The sequence below is a fragment of the Phyllopteryx taeniolatus genome, chromosome 13 (assembly GCF_024500385.1).
Source record: "Phyllopteryx taeniolatus isolate TA_2022b chromosome 13, UOR_Ptae_1.2, whole genome shotgun sequence".
NCBI lineage: Eukaryota > Metazoa > Chordata > Actinopteri > Syngnathiformes > Syngnathidae > Phyllopteryx > Phyllopteryx taeniolatus.
The window spans coordinates 1,197,629-1,223,555 of record NC_084514.1 but is presented as its reverse complement, the minus strand read 5'-3'; the positions used below and the strand labels follow the sequence as shown (position 1 = coordinate 1,223,555).

Below are 25,927 nucleotides of genomic sequence, written 5' to 3'. Positions count from 1 at the left end.
TGACTGATGAGGGGAAAAGTGAAGTAAAGGTTTTCTTTAATTAGCTGCTGCACTGAAAACTATCAGATCATATTCAAGAATTGTACACACTATAAGTAGCATGGCATGCTTTCTAATCCTCAAAGCCTTCATGAAACCTCGCAGTAGATGATATTGTACCATACAGCTAAAGATACCAAAGTGCTCCGTTTCGTCATGCAGGGTCACATGGAAGGTGAAGTCTGGGGACTCGCCACCCATCCCCATCTCCCTCTGTGCGCCACTGTCAGTGATGACAGAACCCTGCGCATATGGGACCTCTCTCCCAGTCACTGCATGTTGGCAGTGCGCAAGCTCAGGAAAGGTGAGTCACCAACTGTTGTAGTATTTTTTTTTTTTTTTGTTCCCCTCTTGTGTCCTGTGCATTTATCCTGACTGCAAGTGACTGGGTCCTAAGCCATTAACCAGTGCCCTGTCTGTCCTCCACAGGTGGCCGCTGCTGCTGCTTCTCCCCTGATGGCAAAGCTTTGGCGGTCGGTCTGAATGATGGCAGCTTTCTCATTGTGAATGCAGACACCTTAGAGGACCTTGTGTCCTTCCACCACCGCAAGGACATCATCACAGATATCAAATTCTCTCCAGGTTTGTGGCTCCCTTGTGATTGACGAGTCCAGGTTTTGAAAACAGGACTATAAACCAATTAGTGCTGTTGTCATCTCTCTGTTCAGGTTCTGGCAAGTACCTTGCAGTGGCATCAGGAGACACATTTGTGGATATTTACAATGTAATGAGCAGCAAACGGGTGGGAGTGTGCAAAGGATGTCTCAACTCTATCACCCATTTGGATTGGGACAGGAGAGGTAAACATCTTTTATAGTTGATCTTTGCACAGTAATATTCAATAACCGCTAAATACCGTGACCCCCGTGGGCTCTTTAATTCACAGGGAAACTACTCCAAGTCAATACTAGTGCCAAAGAGCAGTTTTTCTTTGAGGCGCCTCGCGGCAAGAGGCAGACCATCCCTGCCACAGAGGTAAGCTGGGAGAAGAAACACGACAGTAGCAAGAGAGAGAGAGAGACAAACATAAGGAAGGTGATGGATGGTGTGGGGAAAGGAAAAAAAAAAAAATCAAAATTCAATTAAACTCCAAATGAACCATAGGTCTGAATGGTTGTCTCTATGTGCCCTGCGATTGGCTGGCGACCAGTTCAGGGTGTACCCCGCCTCTCGCCCAAAGATAGTTGGGATGGGCTCCAGCACGCCCGCGACAGTATATATAGCATTTGTTTTGTAAGTAGAGCGGGAGACGGGGCAATCCCCACCTCGTCGGGGACACGCCATTCCAATACCCCCCCCCCCGTGGACGAATGCTTGTCAGTCCACAAAATAGGTGTACTTCAATGACGGAACGGTTGGGGACCACTGGTCTAAACCCCACCTCTCACCCTGTGTCAGCTGGGCTAAGCCCCAGCTCATCCTTGCGAGGATGAGCGGTAGAGAAGATAGACGAATAGATGAACTTAAAATCTTAAACAACAAAATGTCCAATTGCCTCTGACGCAGAACATAATATAATCTATTTATCTACGTGTCTTAGGTGGAGAAGGTCGACTGGAGTACGTGGACATGTGCTCTGGGTACGTCTGTTGAGGGCATCTGGCCTGTGATCAGCGAGGTCACAGAGGTGACCTCTGCTTGCCTTAGTCATGACAAGAAGGTGCTTGCCACAGGAGATGATCTAGGATACATAAAGGTCTTCAGATATCCTGTCAGGGTAAGATACAATGCTCAACAGTCGCTTGTTACTTTAGCAAGTTGATGAAAGGTGTTTCTCCCCCAGGGCAAGTATGCAAAGTTCAAACGCTATGTGGCTCACAGCACGCATGTTACAAATGTGCGGTGGACCCATGAAGACAGCCTATTGGTGACGGCTGGCGGGGGGGACACGTGCCTCATGATCTGGACCCATGAACTTGAGAGCCACAGGGAGCTCAGACAGTGTGACAGCGAGGAGTCGGACATCGAGAGCGAGGATGATGGAGGTGTGAGAGCAGCTTCTCTGACCTTTTTTTGCAGGGGGAAATGTCCCTGTTGTCATGATATTTGTATCTCTCCTTTTTCAGGTTATGACAGCGATGTGACAAAGGAGAATGAGATTAACTATACCATCAAAGCCTTATCCACCAACATGCGCCCCATGACTGGTATAAAACCCCACTTGCAACTCAAAGAGCCTTCTGTGGATGAGAGGTATTCTTCAGTGAAGCTGTGGGAAAGATTTCAGTATATCAAAGAAAATATGACTCGCGTCATCAGCGTCTTTTTCTTATCTATAAATTCACCTCTCTACCTACCCTTTTAAAATAACTTGCACCTTTTCTGCTCTTCTTCTTTCTTGTAATGGCTGCATTCTATCATTGTCCTGCTTCCTTCTTTCATTCCATCTGAAGACAAGGTGTGGTCAGGTAAGATCTTATGTTTCATATACGTTTGGGGTATTGCATCCAAGTAGTCAGGATGACGCATAAATATACATATTCAAGGGTCAACCAACACCCATCTTGAAATGAACATTAATGGTAATGAATTCCACTTTCTTGACTATCCATTTTTTTTTTTGGGTGGGGTTGAGGTCTGTGTGGGCCAGTTAGGTTCTTCCAAGCCAGACTTATCAACTATGCCTTTATGGACCCTGCTCTGTGCACTGGGGCACAGCCATGCACTGATTGATTAGTGCACAACGTTTGCCTGAGTAGTTTATTAACATTTATGTGTGATGACATCAAAACATGTTTATACAGTAAGTAGACATGGACACTTGCACACTGTCAAAACAAATATCCTTCCTAAATAACAATAACTATGAATTATAAATGCAAATAGTGACCAACGGGCCCTCGCTGCCCCTTTTTCATGTCAAATCCTTGAAAAGATCATCAAACTTGGCTCTATGCTCCACCCCTATTAAATAACATAGGCAAAAAATCTAGTATACCTGCTTTGGATTGGGGAGCATTTGGGGGAGTTTGTCAAAGTACGAGTCCTGGAATGTGCCCAAAATGGCTTCTAACCAACCCTTAAAAAGAATGGAAATCATGCAATGTTTTATTTATATGATCAAAATGGAGAGTAACTCTTTTATGGAACGGCTGAAATAGTCTCTGAACTACAGTATGTAAGCGCACACACAGCCACCCTCCACAAGGCAGCAGATGTCCTTGAAATGGACTTTGGTTGTCATGGTTACAGCACGGCGCTCACTTCTCTGTTTTATGTCCTCAGCAGCTGAGGTGTTGTTGAAGTGCATATCCAGTGAGGAGCAGCATTGAGTACTGTATGAAATCTGTTGAGTAATTCTCGTTTGTTCTTTGCTATTGCTGCCGTGCAGAGGTTCAAGGTAAGCTGCTTGTTATTTGTACGCATGCGCAAAGCTCAATTGTCTGCATAGAAATTAAACATGGCGCTGTTCAGTAAAGACATGGCAGTTGCCCTTCAGTCATTAATTCAGTTATGTTATTGGTTACAATACTACTTTGAGTGCTACCCTGTAACCGCCAGATTCTAATCAAAGTAAACATGCTATTGTTGTTATCATTAAACCCCTTGTGATTTTGTAAATTACCACAACAACAACAACATTTTCTCCCTCATGGAATACATACAATGCATCACTCTTGCAATTAGGGTGGTGATAAGCAGCCTTCGTAACGCAGCAGTGTTTTCCAGGCCTCCCGTTAGCAGAGCCCTGCCGCAGCCTGAGAAGCTGCAGACCAATAATGTCGGCAAAAAGAAGAGACCCATTGACGTAAGATCATTACAAACACTGTAAACTGTATAAAGATATGCTTTCTGCTGTGTTTCAGAAGAGCAAATGATTAAAAATGCTTTTGTCCAACATGATTTTATTTGAAGATTTGCGTACCGCTCAGACAAACTCTCTGCCGATGATCTTAATCGAATGATGATTTCAGCTATGAGCTGGCTGTGGACGTCTTTGTTGTTGTCATGACAACCACCTTTCTAACCCTCTGACTACCTGCTCTGTCTTTCTCCACAGGATCTAGTGTTGGAGCTGGTGTTCGGTTACCGTGGCAATGACTGCCGCAATAACGTGCATTACCTGAATGAGGGGGCAGACATCATTTACCACACAGCCTCAGTTGGCGTCGTGCTCAACTTGACCACCTGTTGGTTTTTACACACGGATGTAGTTTTACATGACACTGTAGCCGGAAGTAATAACAGCCTGCGTGTATTTATTCTCTCGCAGCCTGCCAAAGTTTCTATGTTGAACACAGTGATGACATTCTGTGCCTGACAATCAATCAACATCCCAAATTCCCCAACGTGGTGGCAACTGGCCAAGTAGGTATGTTTGTGAGATGACAGCCTCTTGCGTCCGCAGCCGCTCGCTCCTCTTTCCCTTTTCTCCGTTGTATCAAGTAGCCACTCCCCCTCCCTCAAGCTTTCTCAATGCAATCTGCTTGCAAAAATCACTACATCCAATGTACTTCTTTTCATCTAAAAAGTTACCAGAGGGCGAATGAGTGGCTTTTGAAACAAGCTTGAATAATACTATAATAATCAGTCAAAACTCATTTTCTGTCCCTTTAGGTGACACTGGCGACATGTCAGGTAAGAAATGATTTGAAGTGTCTAAGCTTTGAAAGAAACAAATCCACAGTCTTCTTACATTTCTGCTTTCTTGCTTACTCAGCCACATCTCCTTCTATTCACATCTGGGACGCCCTGACCAAGCAGACCTTATCGGTGCTGCGCTGTTTCCACTCGGGTGGGGTGTGCTCTGTCAGCTTCAGTGCCACAGGGAAGCTCTTGCTGTCTGTGGGCCTAGACTCTGAACACACCGTCGCCATCTGGAAGTGGCAGGAAGGTACAAGCTGATCTTGCATGGGACATCTTGAGACAATCTTTCTAACTCTGACTGACCACAGCTCAGCTCAGCTCACCTTTTGTTTGACCCTGGGGTTTGTCTCTCAGGTGCCAAAGTGGCCAGCCACATTGGCCACACGCAGAGGATCTTTGTGGCCGAGTTCCGTCCAGACTCGGACACTCATTTTGTCTCCGTGGGGATCAAGCACGTCCGCTTCTGGACATTAGCAGGGCGAGCTTTGCTCAGCAAGAAAGGAGTGCTGAGCTCTATAGAAGATGCCCGCATGCAGACCATGTTGTCTGTCGCCTTCGGAGCGGTAAGTGTCTTCAGGTCATTGTCGATCAGCATCGAGTTGGCTTGCTGTTGATCTAAGAATGTGTTTGTTTTAAAAATGCTGCTTTGCTACATTCTTTGTCTCAGATGAAAGGCTGCTGAACAATTTGTGCATTGCTTGCTTGCTCTGCTCTCTTAGACCACTAGATTAGTGCAGATTTGTTTTCTTTTCAGAATAACTTGACATTTACAGGTACTATAAGTGGGGATGTATGTGTGTGGAAAGAGCACATTCTTGTAAGGATAGTGGCCAAAGCCCACACGGGTCCCGTGTTCACCATGTACACCACGCTGAGAGACGGCCTCATTGTCACTGGAGGCAAGGAAAGGCCGTGAGTTACATGTCCTTGTTCCGCATATTTCGCGTGATCCATGGGTTCGATGAATTAGGATAATGCTGAGGATGATTTTCATGGAGGCCTTTCCTGTTTTCCTCTGCAGGTCAAAGGAAGGAGGAGCTCTCAAGCTTTGGGATCAGGAGTTGAAACGCTGTCGAGCCTTTCGATTAGAAACTGGACAGGTCATTGACTGTGTGCGTTCTGTATGTAGAGGAAAGGTAGCTACGAAAAACACGACGCTTGATCACATCGTTAAGCGAAAATCTTTTCACCATCGGAAATTGTTTTTGCTCTTCGCCGTATCAGGGTAAAATCCTGGTCGGAACCAGGAATGCAGAGATTATTGAGGTTGGTGAGAAGAATGCAGCATGCAACATTTTGGTGAACGGTCACATGGACGGGCCAATTTGGGGGTTGGGGACACATCCGACCAGAGACGTCTTTCTGTCTGCTGCAGAGGATGGGACAGTTCGACTTTGGGACATTCCGGAGAAGGTCGGTCACTCGCTTCACTCAGCCCACTTACCAAAAGTAACCTCCTTGGCAGAGGTTATGATGCTGTTTTTGGCTGGTTAGTTTCATCCGAAATGGGTCCAGATTTAAATTAAACAAGAAAAATTCAATTTTTCAAATGTTCGGATAAGGTTTTCATTTGATGTTCTTAAGTAGAATCAATGACATGTTGTCCCCCTTGGATCAAGTATCAATGAATGGATCAATTCTGGATTAAAGTGGACCTCATTTTAGCTATGAAGATCCGAAATTTAGCTGTTCAGACTGTCATTTCATAAGGTGACAAATGTTAAGCCTCTGTCGAGGTCTGTAATCACAGACCATAATGATTATTGTAACCGTACTTGTACTCATGGGTCAACAGAAGATGCTGAATAAGGTGAACTTGGGTCACCCGGCATGTACAATCAGCTACAGTCCCGAGGGAGACATGGTGGCCATTGGCATGAAGAACGGCGAGTTCATCATCCTGCTGGTTGCGTCTCTCAAAATCTGGGGCAAGAAAAGGGACCGGCGCTCTTCCATACAGGATATTAGGTGAGGATGGTGGGGAAAAAAATGGTTTCAAGTGATATGTCGGGCGAGAGCTTTGTCTGCATGAGAGCTCAATACAGTTTATTCACTAAGCAAGCACCGTGTTTTTAACTCTCAGTTACTTTTTCCACACTGTCATGTATCCATGGTGACATAGGCTCCAATAACACTGCAGGGCATGATGCCCCATTCTGATTTTGTTGCGCGCCTCTTTTGTCGAACAGTTGCGACGTTTGTGGCCTTTTGGTGACTTATAGGTCGGATGAGCCCGCCTTGAGCGTCCATATTGCATTTCCGTCGTATACGTGCCCGATTTATATCCACATATGAAAGAGGCCTGGGTCGGATATGGAACAAATCGGAATTGTACTGCTCACATTGACATGAAAAAAAATCTGGTGTGTGTCACATTGGGCAAAAAAAATAGGAACTGACCTGCAGTGTGAAGTGTGAACATAGCCTTAGACCTCGGGGGAGGACTTTGTTTGAGTTATCACTTCAAGTGATTTATACATACTGATTTCTAAAAGATTTTTTGAAAAGTGAAAGACCCACATATGATGAGGAAACAATCACCGTGTGTGTGCTAACTGCTCTTACAGTTTGTGGTAGTGCTGAACGATATGGCCTTAAAATAAATACTCATAACACACCCTAACCACAGGAGAAGCTTGGAAAGACATTTGAGAATCGAGCCTTTACTGACTTTAATGAACGTAGGCCTGGTCGGCGGTATGTGTGTACCCCGCTTCAGTGGCTAAAACACTACTTGGAACACGGCGGACCACGTCTCTCTTGTAGGTTCAGTCCAAATTCACGCTACCTGGCCGTCGGCTCCTGCGAAAGCGCCGTCGACTTCTACGACCTGACGCTCGGGCCGCAGTTAAACCGCATCAACTGTTGCCGGGACATCCCCAGCTTCGTCTTGCAGATGGACTTCTCTGCGGACAGCCTGTGCATCCAGGTGCAGAGCCCTCAGTGATGCGGTCGCGGCATCCGTCCCGGCCCGTTCCCGTCTAATCCTGCTTTGGGTTTTTGAATCAGGTGTCCACGGGTGCTTACAAGCGTCTGGTGTACGAGGTGCCGTCGGGCAAGCGGGTCACAGAGCAGTCCCACATTGACAAGATTACCTGGGCCACCTGGACCAGGTGAGATAAGAAGCACTAAACGATACTAATCCCTTGCATATTGGTGGTTGACGCCTTTTTTCCTGTGGAACCTAAAACTCGCATATTAGCAGAAAAACTCACCTATTCGTGATATTTGTGCTCTTTCTGGAACGCTGTAAAATGCCACAACATGGTCCCGAAACCCTGTGTAAATAGGAAAAGTAGTACTGTAATTGGTCCGAGGGAGTATGTTGAAGTGATATGTCTCGACTGAGGGGCAAGCTTTTGATGTCAGGTGGCGCCAAGTTTTGCCTGGATTGTTAGTGGAAGTTTCATTTTTGTACCTTATCTGCGGCAGGGCTCGGTCTTATCTCCTGTGAAAAGTCAGGGATTACTGTATTGTGGTCTGTCTGTCCGGAACTCCGGAACTCCATCTCCATCGAATTGCTGAGTGGTCTCTCTTCCTTTATCGCCGTGTCCAGCGTTCTCGGGGATGAGGTTGTAGGCATCTGGTCGCGGAACACAGACAAAGCGGACGTCACTTGCGCCTGCGTGTCGCACTCAGGCCTCAATGTGGTGACAGGCGATGACTTTGGAATGGTCAAGCTCTTTGAATTTCCTTGTCCGGACAAGTTTGTAAGTACCACTGCATACTACTTCTACTACAGTATGACTTGCTCATGCGTTTACTGTTTTTGATTTATCAAGGCAGTTGCAGTTCTTTTACCGTCACCTTTTGTCAGAATCCCACATTTGGAATATAGCACACCCTTGTGGCTAAAACAGAATGCATACTATTTCATGCTAATCTGCGAAATCCTAAAATGATTTTGTAAATGTGCAAGGATGGTTATTTGTAATGTATGTATTGAATCCTCCTATTACCAAAAATGGAATCAGTTGACATTTTATCCGGTTATACCGGCGTGGCTGAACTTTTGTTTTGCCTAAGTGTCACATTTGATTTTTACAATGAACAGATGGCCATTTGTAGATAAGTTTGTTTGGTCAAATTGAAAATACAAATTAAATGTATATATGAAATGGTTTATTGTACTGTTTTTATTGTAGTTTATATAGTTATACCCAATTATTTAAAAAATAAAATGGTAATTTAACCATTTGGTGGTATGCGGCCATATTTGGCTGATCCCTGAGTTAGACTGAATCAGTATTGTGATTTTTCTATCATCTGTTATCATAATCGGGGGATTGATATCCAGATAGATACAGTATGTAACAAACAGTATATTAAATGTTATATTGTATGTCAAACTGCCATCATTTGGTAATGTAATGTGACTTTTTTACAATTTGATTTTAGGCAAAACATAAGCGCTTTTTGGGCCATTCAGCTCACTTGACAAATATTCGCATCACAAACGGAGACCGCTTCGTGGTGAGTGCTGGTGGCGATGACAGAAGGTATGACTTCAAATTACATCATCATTCTCAAACCACTTCAAGGGGAAATATATATATATATATATGTATTTTTTTACCACAATTCAAAGTAGATCCCAGGTGTCTAAATAATATATCTGTGACATGCTTTTGGCAAAATGAATTCGCGATCAAGAATTACTGTACGTCACACTTTACACGCCCTATTTCTTCTCGGTCAGTTTTGAAGGGGCTGTAAATAAGTGATATACTGCTGGGCCAGTGTTGAGTCTGATGAACAGAAATGCATTTGAACACAAATTGAATTTATCCAGATATTATTCATTCATTTTCCATACCACTTGTCCTCACTAGGGTCGCGGGCGTGCTGGAGCCTAGCCCAGCTGGTACACCCTGAACTGGTCGCCAGCCAACCGCGGGGCACTTAGAAACAAACAACCATTCACACCTGAGGGCAATTTAGAGTCGTCAATTACCCTAGTATGCATGTTTTGGGGAGTTTTGTGGGAGTTAACCGGAGTACCCAGAGAAAACCCACGCCGGCATGGGGAGAACATGCAAACTCCACACAGGCTCGGCCGGATTTGAACCCGGGTCCTCGGAACTGTGAGGCTAAGCAGTCGGATATGAATTCACTTCAATTGTATTTATGTCGCAAAAACATGCATGGTAGGTTGATTGACAACTCTAGATTGCCCGTAGGTGTGAATGTGAGTGCAAATGGTTGTTTGTTTCTATGTGCCCTGCGATTGGCTGCCAACCAGCCGCCTCCTGCCCGATGATAGCTGGGATAGGCTCCAGCACGCCCGCGACCCTAATGAGGAAAAGCGGCTCAGAAAATGGATGGATGTATTTATGTCAGGCGCCACGGTTGATATATGTGGCGTGGGATTGGTTGGCGACCAGTTCAGGGTGTACCCCGCCTCCTGCTCGCAGTCACCTGGGATAGGCTCCAGCACCCCCGCGACCCGAGTGAGGATAAGCGATAATTTATGTCAATATGTCATTATTCATTCACTGGCACAACAATACCTTTCCTTTTTTGCACCAGTTATATGGCTACTGCTTTTTGAGTGTTGTTTTTTTTCTCTTTTTACTTATCGGTTGCTCCTCTTGTTTTTGTTGTTGTTGGTATGTCTCTCTATCTATGTATCTATCGATCAAGGCTCCTTCACTTATTGTGGGGGTTGGTTATAATAACCCAACTGTTTGTATACAAGCAATATCAAAAGTCAAATTTCCATAAGGCCCCCTTTAACAATGAAATGTCAACATTCTCTCATGTCTGCTTTTGTAGCCTCTTTGTGTGGAGGTGTGTCCACACCCCCCACTGAAGGTTGGACCACCCCACCTGTCGCCTCCTGGCGTGACTGTCCAATGACGCGTGAAGGATTCATTAAAGGAGCAGGAGGCGGCCTGGCAGGACGTCTGCGAGGAAAAAGTGTGGCGCTAACTTACTGCCTCAAAATTTGGTACATGCACATCATGGTATGAGTTGTGAACAAAAGTGGTGTGTATTCAGACCAGGGGGGAAAAAAAACAAAGTTCATTTTATATGTGCATACCACCTACCACAACTACCGGGCAGCGGACTGGTACAGGTCCGTGGGGCAAAAAAATAAGGCAACAATCTTGCAAATGATTTAAAAAAAAAATATATATAATCTTCTGAGGGCTTCAGAACGGGTCAAATGGTGAGTCAGAAGAAGAGCCTACAGTTTCCAGACAGCGGCATTTACATTGGCTATAAAAAGTCTACACACACCTTTTCAAATGCACACAACAGTGGCAATACCAGGAACTGGACATCCCTCCAAAATGTATGAAAAAAAAACCCAACAAAAATGTGGACAGCGAGGCTGACATAAACATTGAAGAAGCTTGCTGTTTAGTAAATGTGACAACAATCTCCCATCTTCATATTTCTGGGCTATGGGTTAGGGAGGCCTTATCTTACAAAGAAAGGGGGGGGGGGGGGAGCACTTAAAATCGAATGTGTTATAGTCCGATGGAAGCAACTTGAACTTTGAACTTTTGGGCCATAATTCCAAAAGGTATGTTTGAGGCAAACAACTCTGCTCATCACCAGAAGTTATATAATATGCCATAATATCACTAAAGTGGAGCATAGTGGTGGCACCATCACACTTTGGGGCTGTTTTCATCTGTGGCCAGCGTCAAGGAAGGAATTATCAACAGTTTGAAATAGCAGTCAGTGTTGGCACAAAACCTGCAGGCTTCTGCTGGAAAGCAAATACCAATAAAAATGTAGTTTGTATCGAGTTCATGAAAATCCTACGAGAAGAGCTGAACTTTGTTTGGGATTAATCACGGGCACTTTAAATGATGCAAGATGTGTGATGCTGACTCCCATTGAACATAAGTTTGAATGTGATTGGTTAATTCTGAACATTTAAAAGAGGGTTTGCACACTTGTGCAAGCAACCACATTATCTCAGTTCTTTATTTTTACGTCCCCTCTCTAAAAGAGTTCCTGCTCCCCGAGTTGTACAGTTTAGTCACATTACTAGTGGAAAAGGTGTTTAAAAGTGCCATATTTGAGCAAACCGACTTTTTTGGGGCTGTAATATTGGCTCTATGGTGCCTCAGTAAACGTGAAAAATTCATTCAAATCGTCCTCGCATTCCTGAGTTCGAGACGTTTTTCTTCCGAGAGGCCTGAAATCAGGTCATTCAAATTTCTCGGGCTTATCTACGTCACTAGCGAAGATCTTCGCCTTTCCTTTCTGCTCCTGAGCCAGCCCTGTCAACATAATAAGCACTCGTGCGCTCACAAGTGGGTGTTCTACATGGAGGCGACCAATCAAAGGAAAGGGGGGCGGCCTTAGCCAACTATGGGCAAAGCGGATATAAAACTGAGTCACACAGAAGTAGCTGTGAGAGGGGCCTTTTCTGGACACAAGTAGAACAAAACCAATGTGTTTTTGGAAACACTTTTGCACTGGGGCCATGTCAGAGAGTCACTCTATGGATGTCTAAATAGCCAAAATATGGGACCTTAAAATGATTTATCTTGGTCTCATTTTTGTATATCACAAAAACCTGGCATTTGAACAGGGTTGTATAAACTTTTTGTATTCACTGAAAGAGACAATACAAGCAGTCCAACTTAAAATACAGGTTTATCGCTCCAGGTAATTCTCACGCACCAACCCCATTCTGCCTAACATCTAAATTAGGCAATGAAGCCCTCAAAATTGCCACATAAGATTCCATTTCCAACATCCTATCTTAGCGAAGTGGGATTTTCTGCAATGACGGCAACCAAAACAAAACTACAGAGGAGACTGAGCATAAGTAACAAACTTCAATGAAATTGGCGCCCATTACCCCAAGATGGGACCGGCTCTTTAAGAGAAACAAGCGCAAGCCTCCCACAAATTACAACTAGTTTCAGCGTAATGGTAGGTTTTATACTTTGTATTTGTTTCAATGTCAGTCTGTCAAAATACTGTTGAACGCGAAACTTGTCCATGGCGCAAAAAAAGGTTGGGGACCGTTAATTTAAGGGATGCATTACTTTTGCGGGATGAGTATTTCTGTCCCACAATCTAAGACCTATTGTTTACTGACAATGCCATTAAAAAAAACTAACAAAAAAAAAAAACCCCAAAACATACTTGTAGCAAACTCAATTAGCCTTAATGTGAGTGTTATGAGTTTCCATTTTGGATCAAATGGTCATTGGTATGTGTTTTTTTTTTTTTTTTTTTTTTTAAACTGGTAATTCCAAATTGTGTGGCCTTCCTCCTGAATGTAACATCCACTGTTATTGTTCTGGATGTCAGCATGCCAAAGCAGACTATGCACTGTACACCCGACCCAGTCACTGTGTCACATTGATGGTTCATTTCTGTGCTTGTCGTACTGGTGGTTGTTGTTGAATGGTCAAGCTCACGCATGACTTGTTGATGAGTGCAGATGTGTTCGTGTTTGTTTATGGGTGTGCATGGAACACGATCCATCGACCCCCCCCCCCCCCCCCCCCCCCCCCCCCCCCAAAGAAAAGAAAATAGTAACTTGTAACTGTAACTTGATGTTCCAATGCACGCTGAACTATTTCAGTCACTTTACAGTGTGCTGCTACAATGTATTATTGTTACATTTCCATCAATATGAAGGGTGTAAATTTGCATTTTGTGTAATTGGACATATTACTTAAATGGAATGTTATCTGAAACAAAAGTGCAAAATATTTTGCTTCTTTTCAGGCTATATATCTATATAGTATATGAAATACTACATATTTTGATTTACACCAGTGTAAATATCATTTGTAGATATTCTTTTTGTATATTTTCGTGAGATGTTTCTTAAGTCTGCTTTAATAATAAAAAAAAGAAGAACAGAGGTTCTAACTTCTGAGTGTATGATGTTATGTGTGCAAATAGAACACTTTATTTAACCAAATGTGATCAAATTATTGGTGCTCAATTATTAAAAATATTTCCTGACTGCTCTTTTGTCTCCCTAATTTTTGTACATGATTTACAGTGGGTATGGAAAGTATTCAGACCCCCTTAAATTTTTCAGTTTGTTATATTGCAGCTGTTTGCTAAAATCAGTTAAGTAAAAATTTCCCCCTCATTAATGTACACACAGCATCCCATATTGACAGAAAAAAAATGGAATTGTTGAAATCTTTGCAGATTTATTAACGAAAAAGTGAAATATCACACAGCGATAAGTATTCAGACCCTTTGCTCAGTATTTAGTTGAAGCACCCTTTTGAGCTAATACCGCCATGAGTCTTTTTGGGAATGATGCAACAAGTTTTTGCACACCTGGATTTGGGGATCGTCTGCCATGCCTCCTTGCAGATCCTCTCCAGTTCTGTCAGGTTGGATGGTTAACGTTGGTGGACAGCCATTTTCAGGTCTCCAGAGATGTTCAATTGGGTTTAAATCAGGGCTCTAGCTGGGCCATTCAAGAACAGTCACGGAGTTGTTCTGAAGCCACTCCTTCGTTATTTTAGCTGTGTGCTTCGGGTCATTGTCTTGTTGGAAGGTGAACCTTCGGCCCAGTCTGAGGTCCTGAGCACTCTGGAGGCTTTCGTCCAGGATATTCCTGTACTTGGCCGCATTCATCTTTCCTTCGATTGCAACCAGTCGTCCTGTCCCTGCAGCTGAAAAACACCCCGCAGCATGATGCTGCCACCATCATGCTTCACTGTTGGGACTGTATTGGACAGGTGATAAGTGGTGCCTGGGTTTCTCCACACATCGTTTAGAATTAAGGCCAAAAAGTTCTATCTTGGTCCCATCAGACCAGAGCATTTTGTTTCTCATGGGCTCTCATGTGTCTTCGACTGAGGAGAGGCTTCCGTCGGGCCACTCTGCCATAAAGCCCCGACTGGTGGAGGGTTGTAGTGATGGTTGACTTTCTAGAACTTTCTCCCATCTCCCGACTGCATCTTTGGAGCTCAGCCACAGTGACCTTTTGGTTCTTCTTGACCTCTCTCACCAAGGTTCATCTCCCCTGAGCGCTCAGTTTGACTGGACGGCTAGCTCGAGGAAGGGTTCTGGTTGTCCCAAACGTCTTCCATTTAAGGATTATTATTAAGGCCACTGTGCTCTTAGGAACCTTAAATGCAGCAGACATTTTTTTGTAAGCTCGGCCAGATCTGTGCCTTGGCACAATTGTGTCTCTGAGCTCTTCAGGCAGTTCCTTTGACCTCATGATTTTCATTTGCTCTGACATGCACTGTGAGCTGTAAGGTCTTATACAGACAGGTGTGTAGCTTTCATAATCAAGCCCAATCAGTATATTCAAACACATCCAATGAAGGTGTAGAACAATTAAAAGGATGATCAAAAGAAAGGGACAGCACCCGAGTTAAATACATGAGTGTCACAGCAAAGGGTCTGAATACTTGTGGCTGTGTGATATTTCAGTTTTTCTTTTTTAATTAATCTGCAAAACATTCAACAATTCTGTTTTTTTCTGCCAATATGGGGTGTTCTGTCTACATTGAGGAAAAAATGAACTTAAATGGTTTTAGCAAATGGCTGCAATATAACAAAGAGTGACATTTTAAGGGGTCTGAATACTTTCCGTACCCACTGTACATTTCCTGAATGAATTTTTTATTTTTTTAAACAATGGGACAATTTATGAATGTTCCAAACTCCCATTTGTATTCTATTTATCAAAACACTTTTTGGAGGCGTTCCGATGGCGTGTATATAGCTCAACGTACCATTGCTGCTGTCATGTTGTTCTATTGTTGCATTAGCCCACGAACTAGTTTGAGACTGAATCACAGCACATCTGCTTGTTGCCTCATTTGCTTTAATAATCCACAATTGACTGAATTCTTAAAAGGTCTATTAAAAGGCTTAAAAGATTATTATTGCCATTGCGGCATGAAATTCACATTTTCAAACATACATCCTTTATATATACATGCATGAACCGAAAACTCTTTGTAAAGCTGCGACAAGCTACGGTTGATTATAGTGAATTTTGCCATTAACTAGTGAAATTCAAGCGTAGTCTAAGTGACACTATGCAAAAAAAAAAAAAAAAAAAGAAGAAAAAAATAGTGCTCTTCATTTTGATCAACGTGTGTAATGTACATTGTCTATCTGAAGTGGGGAGCATTGTGCAGGTGATGCAGACCACAAGTATCATGTCATTTAAAGTTTGATAGAAAAGGAGCTGCCACAGGAGCAGCCGTGATCCGCTTGGGGGTTCTTGAGCACCTGGAAGGTGGCGCGGATGAGTTCTTGGCTGAAATCCACCGTGGCTCCTTTCACAAACTCCAGACTATCCTGGTCCACGACGACGCCCACTCCGTTCCGCTCGAACACTCTGAAAGCACACAGATGTGAACAGTGTATTTCAAGAGAATTCGATGACGTGAAAACCAAGGACATGCTGTACCTGTCGTCTTCGCTCCTGTTGGCATCTACTGAAAACTTGTACTGGAAGCCGGAGCAGCCTCCCCCTTCCACATGTATTCTCAGGTACTGTCCTTTCTCCATGATTTCACAAAGTCTCTGAATCAAAATGGGCATGATATTTAAAGGGGGCATATCATGGAAAATTTACTTTTTTATGGGGTATGAAACTGAACAACAAAGTCCGTCTTTTAGGGATCATAATGAGTAGAATAATAATAATTATAAAACTGCATTACACATATAGCGCTTTTCCCAGCACTCAAAGACGCTTTACAATTTCATACATTTTTATTCATTCTTCAGTCACACCCTGGGGCAGTCTGACGGAAACGTGGCTGCCATTCTGCACCTACGGCCCTTCCGACCGCCACCAAACATCCAAACACATTCATTCGTAGGCAATGTGGGTTAAGTGTCTTGCCCAGGAACAAAACAAATACATCCGTACAGGCGGGGGGTATGAACCAGGGGACCTCCGATTGCAGGACATACACTTACCCTCTAAGCCATGCCGCCCACAACTTTTGGCATATGATTTATGGACAGATGCCCTTCAGTGAGAGTTGGAGATCACAGCCTGATGAACCCAACAGAACCACATCATCTGCAAAAAGCAAAGATGCAATACTGAGGCCACCAAACTGGACCCTTCTACACCTCGACTGCACCGAGAAATTCTGTCCATAAAAGTTATGAACAGAATTGGTGACAAAAGGGCAGCCTTGGCGGAGTCCAACCCTCACCGGAAACGGTTCCGACTTACTGCCGGCAATGCGGACCAAACTCCGACACCAGTCGAACAGCCCGTAACAGGGGGTTCAGTACCCCATGCTCCCGAAGCACCCCCCACAGGACTCCCCGAGAGGCACGGTCGAACGCCTTCACCAAGTACACAAAACGCATATAGACTGGATGGGCGAACTCCCATGCACCCTCGAGGACCCTGCCGAGGGTGAAGAGCTGGTCCACTGTTCCTCGGCCAGGATGAAATCCACACTGCTCCTCCGGAATCTGAGATTCGACATCCCGACGACCCTGAATAGACCTTAGCAGGGAGGCTGAGGAGTGTGATCCCCTTGTAGTTGGAACATTTTATCTAAACTTGCCATGCTGGTGTCATGTTGACATTGTTGACGTACAGTAATTATTATAGGCGAGTCGTTTTCATGAGCCGCGAGTAAGTCGTGTGCTTCCTAGTTCCAAATCCGTTGCCAACGGCGAACGGCTTGACAAAAAAAAAAAAAAAGTGTTACTGTACCAAAAATAGCATTTTCCAGATTCCAAATACTTGCGTTTTGTATTCCTCAGAGCCATGCCGCTCTCGCCGCCAGGGCGCTATGCACCGTAGACAATAGATAGAACCATCATGACATGGGTGCCACATCAATGCCCAACATTCAACATGGCTGCCACGTAGTTGGAATTGGATGTAGTCATATTGTATATCTGTGACCCATGATCTGCTTGCACAGCGCCACAGCGCCAGTAAACAACAGCAGCCAATTCTGGAACTGACACACTTTGTCGACGGCAACGGAAACAATGTTTGGACACATTGTTCAGTCTCGACGGTACGTTTTATCCGATATCCGTAATATCGGGGTACATTTTATCGAGGTTCCACTGCATATGAGGCGGAATGACGACTGGCTCATTACCATATACAGCTTTGTAAAAAAAAAAAAAAATTGTTTCCACGATAACCCTGTGCGTGTCAATCAATCGATGAGTCTGGCTCTTGTATTGGATCGAACTAGACGAGAATCACTGTACGAATGCCGTCTCAGCAGTTGCTCACCTTGACACACGACTCAGTGAGGTGGACATTGTCTTCACCTTCGTCTGGCTTCTGCTGGCTTGAGGCGCTGCTGAACGGTCGAAGACTCCCAGTGGAAATGCGCGGGGGACTGCGTTGTCTCACCGCGATGTTACCGAGGAGCGCAGAAGCTCTGCAAAACATCACCTTTAGCCGTCAGGTTGAATATGATGTCAAATGGCAATGGCGTAACACGCTGAGATCTGGCGCCGGCGAGAGAGCGAACGTCAGCCGGACGTTCAAAAGCCAAAATGTGACAGCTCGCATTATAAATACAGTTTTTGATATAATCGACGTAGGGCAAAAGCTCAGTTTTACCTGGAAAGCCTTAAAACGTTCGACATTGACGCCGATATCGTCGCTAGTCCTCCCACTAGTGACATCTTTCATAACAAATACAAAGGAAGTCCCGCCTCCAGCAGGCGGAAAGACGCTATTGGCCAATGCGCTTCACGGCATATGCTCAGATGAGTTCAATGCTTTCAAATGATTTGTTGGTGTACCTGCCAATCATGAAGGACGCCATCCATCATGGAATACCTCCTTTTGAACTGTCAGGCAAAGTCAGGTCTCATGTCATGTTCCCTTTTGCAATAATTATCAACCTTTATATCCTTTTTTTAATTATTTAAATTAATAATGTATTTAAATATGTTTTTGTATTGCTTCTTTCTGTTGTATTGCATTCTACTAAAGGCGTTTCCTGTCAGACAAAGGTGCGGACATACTGATTGGTTGAATTGGGCGTTATTTTAGTCTCGTGATTTGAGGAAATAAAACGTGCTGTGGTGCTGGGCGGTTGTTTGTTACGATTCATCACTCCAAAGCCAGTGGGGACATTTAAAAACAGGGTACTGGTTATTCGGTTTGTGATTATTTTTTTATTTTTTATTTTGTATTTGTTTTTGTTTTTTAAATATACATATTTAACTTTAGATGCTGAGTTGCCAGAAAGTATGCAGTGTCGGTGCTTGCGTGCTTGGTTGACGAGGAATCAATCAGGTCACAGATTGAACACATTGTGCTAAAACTTCCTTGAAATGTTTGTTTTCTAGGTTGTCTGTGGGGACAGAAAAGAAGATGGATTTGAGAGGTGGCGTCGTGTTGCTCTGCTTAATGGGGCTCAGCTCTGCGGATCCAGTCAAGTACTTCGACTGTGGTAAGTCAAAACTTTGTTAGGCTTCATTTGAAAGCTCATGTATGATATTTTAAAATAAGTGTTTCTGTAATTATAGGGAAATCCCATAAATATGGAAACAAACTTGCTGTATAGTGTTTTTGGGGGAAAAGTGTACCGTATGCGTCACTGCCGGGTCAATATATTTAATGTACCTCGTAAAAAAAAAAAAAAAAAAAATATAATTTTAAAACTATATTGTAAGAAGAAAAGAAAAAGGCTATTCTTAAAAAAAATAAATAAAAAATGCTCGTTTTAAACTTTAACATGGGTAAATTTTGTTCAACTTTTATTAAAATGATTCAACTTGTAGATTTTATTTATTACTTATTCCCCCACCCAGCACCCCAAGTGATGTGACAAGGGTTGAGTTTTTTATTTTATTTTTTAAGGCCATCATTATCTCTTATCTTCAGGCTCACCTTCAGGCAAGGTGACCATTGTGGACATTACTCCGTGTGCCTCTCAGCCTTGCCAGCTGCACAAAGGACAGTCCTACAGTGTCAATGTGACTTTCAGCAGCAGTGAGTGCTCCTTATTGATTTTGAAAATCTACTCTTAAGTGCTATCTCCAACCACTTTGCTCTCATTTTTGTTTGTTTTCCACAGTTGTGCAGAGCCGGACGAGCAGAGCCGTGGTTCACGGGATCATCGTCGGAGTTCCTGTCCCCTTCCCGATTCCCGTCGATGACGGCTGCAAGTCTGGAATCCAGTGTCCCATCCAGAAGCGGCAGGGCTATCACTATGTGAATGAGCTGCCCGTCAAGATGACGTATCCTGCGGTAAGACTTCCATTTCGCAGCAGTCTGAGATTATTTTCTGTAGTGATGTTTGCTTTCACAGATACCCACCCTGATGTCCACTGAGAAAGTAAAGACAATTTTTAAAACATCACATCTTTCAATGTTCATTTGTTAGCCTGTCCTTCACAGTTTTGGTCAAATCGGTTTTTGCGTTATTCTGACCACGAATGACCCAAAAAAAGTTCATGGTTCATGCTTTCCACTCAAGTCCTGTAGTCAGCAGTAATCAACATTAAATTGGTTGAATTATTCTTTGATTCAGAAGACATACACACAGTCAAAATAAGTTTCGTTGACTGTTTTGTGTCCCTGACGCGCAAGCAGTGAGAGCGATTAGAACCAGTCTGTGATAGTTATAGCTGCTATCATCTCTCGTGGGCAAGCTTCACCCCCTTTCATGCAGAAGGGCACAGTGACTGGTATAAAGACTTTGTACTCTGTAATTTGGAGCTGTTTTTTTTTTTTTAAATCAAAATACCAGTGCTGAAAGATCCAGGTTGAATGCTGATTCAGTCAATATAAATTGTAAATGTCAAATTGGAGGTATTGGGTTAGTGAATATACTTTGGAAACTTCATATTGAGTCCCTTCCCACAGGCTATTCAATGAAAGAATCGGGCGAGCAAGCGCAAGGTTGGCTTCCTAATTGGCTATCCTCCCATTTCACATCACAATCAAGGAGTCCGTGGCTCGACAGAACTCTATGTTGACCACATACATGCGTAAGAGTTCGGGGTTGAAAAATCACTCTGAACACACCACGAGATAACGGCTCAGGAGGATTTTTCAGAGACATGTGATTATCAAGCTTTAGCTGATTTTAATCTGAAGTTGTGACTAATATTCAACTCCAAACCTGTAGGTGGCAGTAATACTAAAATGACAAATTAAGAGGCTAATAAACTCATAATAGCCACATATTTTAAATTAAGTTTTTAAGTATTATTATTTTTTTTTTTTTACAATAGGTTCTAGTAATATCAGTTTTAATAATAACTTTGCTTTAATTCAGTATTCTTATAAAAATTACCAAATTTATGTAGGTATAATCCATCCATCCATTTTCTGAGCCGCTTCTCCTCACTAAGGTCTCGGGCGTGCTGGGGCCTATCCCAGCTGTTATCGGGCAGGAGGCGGGGTACACCCTGAACTGTGCCGCCTGTAGGTATAATAATAGAGCAGAAAATCCAATCACGTCTGAATCTCAACAAGATCCCATGTGTTGACCAAAATTTTTCTGCATATCGTTTTTAAAAGTGGAAGCCAGGTATCCCGTGGCTCTTTCACTTCCTTTCACTTGAACCGTTGCTCTACAAAGTGTACCCGTTTCACTTAGCTTTTGTTCTATTTCCAGATGAAGCTGGTCGTAGAGTGGGAACTGAGAGATGACGGCAATCAAGATCTGTTCTGCATTAGGTTCCCTGTACAGATTGTTTGAAGCAGGTGATCTGCACAAGTTTCTTTCTTTAAAAGGGAATCTTGACCAGTAAAAACTAAATGTGAATGATTCTACATACAGGTCCTTGTTTTACTCACTCTGCAAATTGATTTTAAAATTCCTTTCTTTGCTACATTTGATTGCACCGCACCAATGTTTAACAACACGTTGCAGACAAAAGGCAGTAAACGTTTGTTTTTTTTCCATGTCTTAATTCAGGCGCTACATGTCCTAATGGCTGCTATGTAGTCTGAATTTACACAGCAAACATTTCTGGCTGTACAAACTTTTGTAATTTCTTAGTCTTTGTGCTTTATAGAACATGTAAACTGTAAATGTAATAAATAAAGAACTATCTCAGTGTTGTGAATTTGACCGAAAAAATGCAGGAAAACCCTATATCATGTTTAATGACGTTTTTGTCCACTTTAGTCAGAGTTGATGAACAAATGACTTGAAACCTTTATTGGTCAGCTCAAAGTCCAGCAGCAAGAAAAGTGGGCAACATGAAACATCCCGAATTGAATTCTGAAGTAAAAAATTCACACTAACTAGAGAAACAAAAAACAAAAAAAACAAACACTGAAAGCCAAACCGCCATTCATTACATTGTGCCGTATTATACTGTAGATCACAGGTGTCAAACTTAAGGCCCTTGGACCAAATCTGGCCCGCCACATTTTATGTGGCCCACGAAAGCACATTTTGCATGTCAATTATTCTTGCTAAAATCTGTACCAAAATCTCATATGTAATAAATATGACAAGCATTTTGTTACCAAACTCATTTTTGCATTTGGAAAATTTGTTTTATATAACTTTCAGATGTTTTATCGTTGCATAGCTCTGAGTCAGCAGAGTATTGCTGTGCCCTTGTTTTGACTACTCTCTGGATTTCTCTTCTTTTCTCTGCATGCAACCATTCGCATAAAGATAAGTTTGAGTGCAGCGGCACAATGCTAATTGTGTGAGAATCTTGTGGGAATCCCCCCCCCCCCCCCCACTTCTGTATAATGAAGGTGAATTTTTGCTTGGGCTTCAGTAAGGGGTAACAACTCGTGACCACTTGTACCTTTTCCTCTCTTTGCAAAGATTTTCTTTCTTGTAACAAAACTCACAAAGACCAGATGGCTTCCTTACCTATTCTGTCAGAAAAAGACTCGCCATATCACTTGCACAATAGTTGAACAAACTATTATCCTTGACTTTTGATTTAAGAACTAGTTAGCCATCATTTTGCTGTGTACTCTATGTAATATGATGAAGCGACTAAACATTGATATTGTTTCAGTCATAACGGCCCTCTGTCTATAACTGCAATGTGGCCCACGACAAAAATGAGTTTGACATCCCTACTCGATCAACATAAGAACACAAGAATAGCTTTGTTACATCTTGACATACCTTTTCTATCTTTGTAAATAAAGAGGTAACCAAGCAAATCATTAAGGCAGAATATTTGTGGAACAAGGAAGAAAATTCCGTTTTGGCCCCTGCACTACTTTGGGGAAGTTGAACAGATATCAGTCATCAGGTCACAGCATCAGTCAGATTTGCATTGCAAATTATTGTGCATTGTGTGAAGTTGGAATATTTTTCCACAGTAAAGTCAACAAAGAGCAGAATGTTGCAATGGAGCCCAAGCAACCAGTCAGGAATTAACTAACATGAAGTCATTAGATGATAAGGAACAAAGGAAAATTGATAGGGCAAGGTACCCCTTCATATAATGGCAAGTGGACATTCCGTATTACATTTTTGTTGTTGTTGTTGTTGTATTTATTGGCTTGTTACAAAGACACCTGCTTTGTTGTCACTGTCCATTTTGCTTGAGACTTTCCAGCCGCTGAAGCAAAGCATTCCCGAAGGCTTCCCTGTAGCCCGGACTCAGCGTGTCCAGAAGCGAGTAAACTGTCTCATGGTACTGAGTGCTCAGGTCGTCGTCCACTTTGTTAAAAGCATAGCCCACCACCTATTTGGACACGGGGGGGGGGGGGAAATAAGTGTAAATGCTTGGGAAGGGGTGTAGAACATTTGATCAATTCTAAAATTAAAACCTCAACTATTAGCGCCAAAACAGCCATTTTCTATAGCGTTTGTCTTCATTAGAGTCACAGGTAACGGGGGCCTTTCCGAGCTGTTGAGGAGCAAGGTACACGCCAAACTCTTGCATACCAGCTGATAGTCCACCCATTAACGACCATTCACACCTATGAACATTCAGTCTTAGTGAACTTAACGTTTTTTGGAATGTACCCCGAAAACGCTGAACCTCAGAACTGTGAGGGAGATGTGCTAACCACTATTCCCACTGCGGTGCTTGCTCCAAAACATTGTATGTATAAATTCTATAATATACAAGGTGGTCCAAAAATGTTGACATCATTTGAAATACAACACATTTTGCTTTATGCCTTCCTCTTTGAATTTTTTTTTGTAGCATGTCCAAACCTACCTTCCCATCGTTTTGTTTGTTTTTTGCACTGAATTTCCTCAAATGCATGATGCCCACTTGTTTGGCTGTGTTCAAGTATATTCAAACACAAAATGCGTTTTCATTGCTAGTGAATGCCATTCTTCACAATGACAAAGACAAACGAACAAACAGTTTTTACACATCCATCTTATTCAAATTTTAGTCAGAATTGGCTCTGTTATTTGACTATGAAATAATGAATGATGAATACAAATCTTTGGCGACACCCTGTGAAGCAATGAAACATTTGTTCAATCACTGCATTCTGATTATTTTATTTTTAATTGAGTATGGCCCTCACAAAACTAAACAAAAACTGAAATGGGGCCTGATGAAAAGAGAGGTCTCCGCACCCTCAGTCCTGCTTCTGTGAGCTCCAGACAATAGCGGTTGCCCTCTCTCGTCTCCACATTGATATAAGCCACGTCTGATGAATTGTTGAGGTTTTTGGACACGTGCATTTGGGCCACAGCAAAAAGGACGTCGTTGACAACGGCGTCCGCCTCCAGTCTCATGTCCTTGACGTCGCACAGCTCTATGCAGCCGTCTTCGAATGCGGACACCATGGGGTCCTCGGGCTGGCAGTCCACTTCCATTTCCTGTAACACACACACACACACACACACACACACGATGACTCACTCTGGTGTCATCAAAAGATGAAAATGCTGCACAAGAAAAGAACTATGACCTCTTAAATAGCAGGTGTCATTTGCATTTAAAAGCACGCGCTCCTCTACTCTTAGTCATACAAGTTAATTATACACTTGTGTACAGTTACATATGTGTGAATAACACATTGATTCCATTCCATTCCGATGCCTAGGAGCACAAGAGTCAAACAAGTTGACTCTTGTGTGTTTCTTGCCTTCATACCAGCTGTTAGTCCAACCACAAATCATTTCCTGAGCCACCACATTTTTAGGGAGCAATACTAAGGTTGCAATGATGGAATTACACTCCAACACATCTGAACTGATGATGATGCTGGTTGCTGAACATCGAGTTCTATAGGTTAAATTGATATTATATAACAGTGCATCCGGAAAGTATTCACAGCGCCTTACTTTTTTATGTTGGTCTTATTGCAAAATTGGCCACAGAAGGAAAACGACTATTGTTCTGAAATCAAACTTTTCCTCCTATTAGCTATTAAAATTGAATTGACTAGAATACGTCTTTATTTGCCATGCAATAGGAAAATGCTGGTGTTACAACAGCAAAGCGAATGTATTGCTCAAGAATATCACTGTATGGAGCACCGACCTGGTCTTTCCCTCGACTCAGACCAGTTTCAGATACAGACTGCTGACTGCTGTTGAAGAAAAAAACAAAAACATCCCCACAGCATCATGCTGCCACCACCATGACCATGTTTCAATGTGGGGATGGTGTCCTTGGGGTGAGGATGTGATAGGTGCCCACCAGACAGTTTTTCCTTGATGGCCGAAAAGATCCATTTTCGTCTCATCTGACCAGAGCATCTTCCTCCATACATTTTGAGAGTCTCCCACATACCTTTTACAAACGCAAAGCGTACCCTCTTAATTTTTTTTAGCCAAAAGTAACGCCTCTCTTCTAAAATAGTCTGTACACAAGGAGTGCCAACTATACGTGAATATATAATATTAAGATACTGGCTGGAAAGGCTGATTGAAAATAATTTTGGGGGGGATCCTGTTTTAAATCAACTTCAAATGTTCGTGTAACAAGCGTTTCATTTCTATCTATCAGATTTAAAGTGATACTTTTTGCTTCGTTTCCGTCGTCTCCGGTCGCCAAACTAACCCACACCATGTGAGCCACGAGGAAATGATGGATTTGCATCGTGCTGCACATGAAGGTGTGGCATTTGTTTCATTTCATTACACTCGAATAACCATAGTTGAACACGTATTTTTTTTAAAAAATGCGTGTATTTTTCTCACCTCCGATTTGGTTGTGTTCTTCCGTAGAAGCTTCCAGCCCACAGAGTGAGCTCTCCGCGGGGGCGGTTGATGGAAACCCGTCGAGGCGTTCGTTTGTGGACAACTAAAACCACTCTGTTACGTATTAATACTGTTTTGGAATTTGTCCGAGTTTGTACCTAACTAATTACGTTAAAAAAATGGATGAAGTAAGTGTGCCTTATGTGACATCGCCATGTTATGACGCAGCTGAGTTAGTCCCACCCCATAATGGGAAGTTA

The 25,927-nt window shown here is 42.9% G+C and overlaps 4 protein-coding genes across 9 annotated transcripts in view; 2 read left to right on the top strand and 2 right to left on the bottom strand.

Annotated features, from left to right (window-relative positions):
* eml5 (EMAP like 5) overlaps positions 1-13,583 on the top strand; it is a 47,183-nt gene extending 33,600 nt beyond the window's left edge. For 2 of the 3 annotated variants that reach the window (XM_061795401.1, XM_061795400.1), the window contains 23 exons: positions 202-343; positions 469-621; positions 708-839; positions 926-1,014; positions 1,580-1,756; positions 1,823-2,024; positions 2,106-2,232; positions 2,433-2,447; positions 3,709-3,787; positions 4,040-4,169; positions 4,253-4,351; positions 4,597-4,617; positions 4,700-4,873; positions 4,981-5,189; positions 5,381-5,538; positions 5,648-5,762; positions 5,851-6,039; positions 6,422-6,594; positions 7,393-7,555; positions 7,636-7,739; positions 8,183-8,336; positions 9,025-9,125; positions 10,402-13,583. In XM_061795401.1, the coding sequence (XP_061651385.1) occupies positions 202-343; positions 469-621; positions 708-839; positions 926-1,014; positions 1,580-1,756; positions 1,823-2,024; positions 2,106-2,232; positions 2,433-2,447; positions 3,709-3,787; positions 4,040-4,169; positions 4,253-4,351; positions 4,597-4,617; positions 4,700-4,873; positions 4,981-5,189; positions 5,381-5,538; positions 5,648-5,762; positions 5,851-6,039; positions 6,422-6,594; positions 7,393-7,555; positions 7,636-7,739; positions 8,183-8,336; positions 9,025-9,125; positions 10,402-10,438 (2,943 nt within the window). In that variant the 3' untranslated portion in view covers positions 10,439-13,583. Of the gene's footprint in view, positions 1-201; positions 344-468; positions 622-707; positions 840-925; positions 1,015-1,579; positions 1,757-1,822; positions 2,025-2,105; positions 2,233-2,432; positions 2,448-3,708; positions 3,788-4,039; positions 4,170-4,252; positions 4,352-4,596; positions 4,618-4,699; positions 4,874-4,980; positions 5,190-5,380; positions 5,541-5,647; positions 5,763-5,850; positions 6,040-6,421; positions 6,595-7,392; positions 7,556-7,635; positions 7,740-8,182; positions 8,337-9,024; positions 9,126-10,401 lie in introns of those variants that run through there. The other variant, XM_061795402.1, reaches the window with a different exon arrangement.
* A 1,812-nt stretch (positions 13,584-15,395) lies between these two features.
* isca2 (iron-sulfur cluster assembly 2) lies at positions 15,396-18,311 on the bottom strand. 2 transcript variants are annotated; one of them, XM_061795411.1, is made up of 4 exons: positions 18,164-18,311; positions 17,828-17,978; positions 16,010-16,125; positions 15,396-15,937 (listed from the first exon to the last, which is right to left on the bottom strand). In XM_061795411.1, the coding sequence occupies exons 1-4, from the start codon at positions 18,226-18,228 to the stop codon at positions 15,763-15,765; spliced, it is 507 nt and encodes a 168-aa protein (XP_061651395.1). In that variant the 5' UTR covers positions 18,229-18,311; the 3' UTR covers positions 15,396-15,762. The 2 variants fall into 2 exon arrangements, with proteins under 2 accessions (XP_061651395.1, XP_061651396.1); XM_061795412.1 differs by having other exon boundaries at positions 17,828-18,048; positions 18,164-18,254.
* Positions 17,557-21,633, top strand: LOC133488022 (NPC intracellular cholesterol transporter 2-like). 3 transcript variants are annotated; one of them, XM_061795413.1, is made up of 5 exons: positions 17,557-17,600; positions 18,901-19,004; positions 19,439-19,546; positions 19,632-19,804; positions 21,180-21,633. In XM_061795413.1, exons 1-5 carry the CDS (start codon positions 17,572-17,574, stop codon positions 21,261-21,263), a joined length of 498 nt encoding a protein of 165 aa, XP_061651397.1. In that variant the 5' UTR covers positions 17,557-17,571; the 3' UTR covers positions 21,264-21,633. The 3 variants fall into 3 exon arrangements, with proteins under 3 accessions (XP_061651397.1, XP_061651398.1, XP_061651399.1); XM_061795414.1 differs by lacking the exon at positions 17,557-17,600 and adding an exon at positions 18,556-18,696; XM_061795415.1 differs by lacking the exon at positions 17,557-17,600 and adding an exon at positions 18,590-18,710.
* Positions 21,634-21,713: 80 nt separating this feature from the next.
* gskip (gsk3b interacting protein) lies at positions 21,714-25,899 on the bottom strand. The gene is made up of 3 exons (XM_061795416.1): positions 25,668-25,899; positions 24,093-24,338; positions 21,714-23,235 (listed from the first exon to the last, which is right to left on the bottom strand). Exons 2-3 carry the CDS (start codon positions 24,333-24,335, stop codon positions 23,077-23,079), a joined length of 402 nt encoding a protein of 133 aa, XP_061651400.1. The 5' UTR covers positions 24,336-24,338; positions 25,668-25,899; the 3' UTR covers positions 21,714-23,076.
* Between the last annotated feature and the right edge of the window lie 28 nt (positions 25,900-25,927).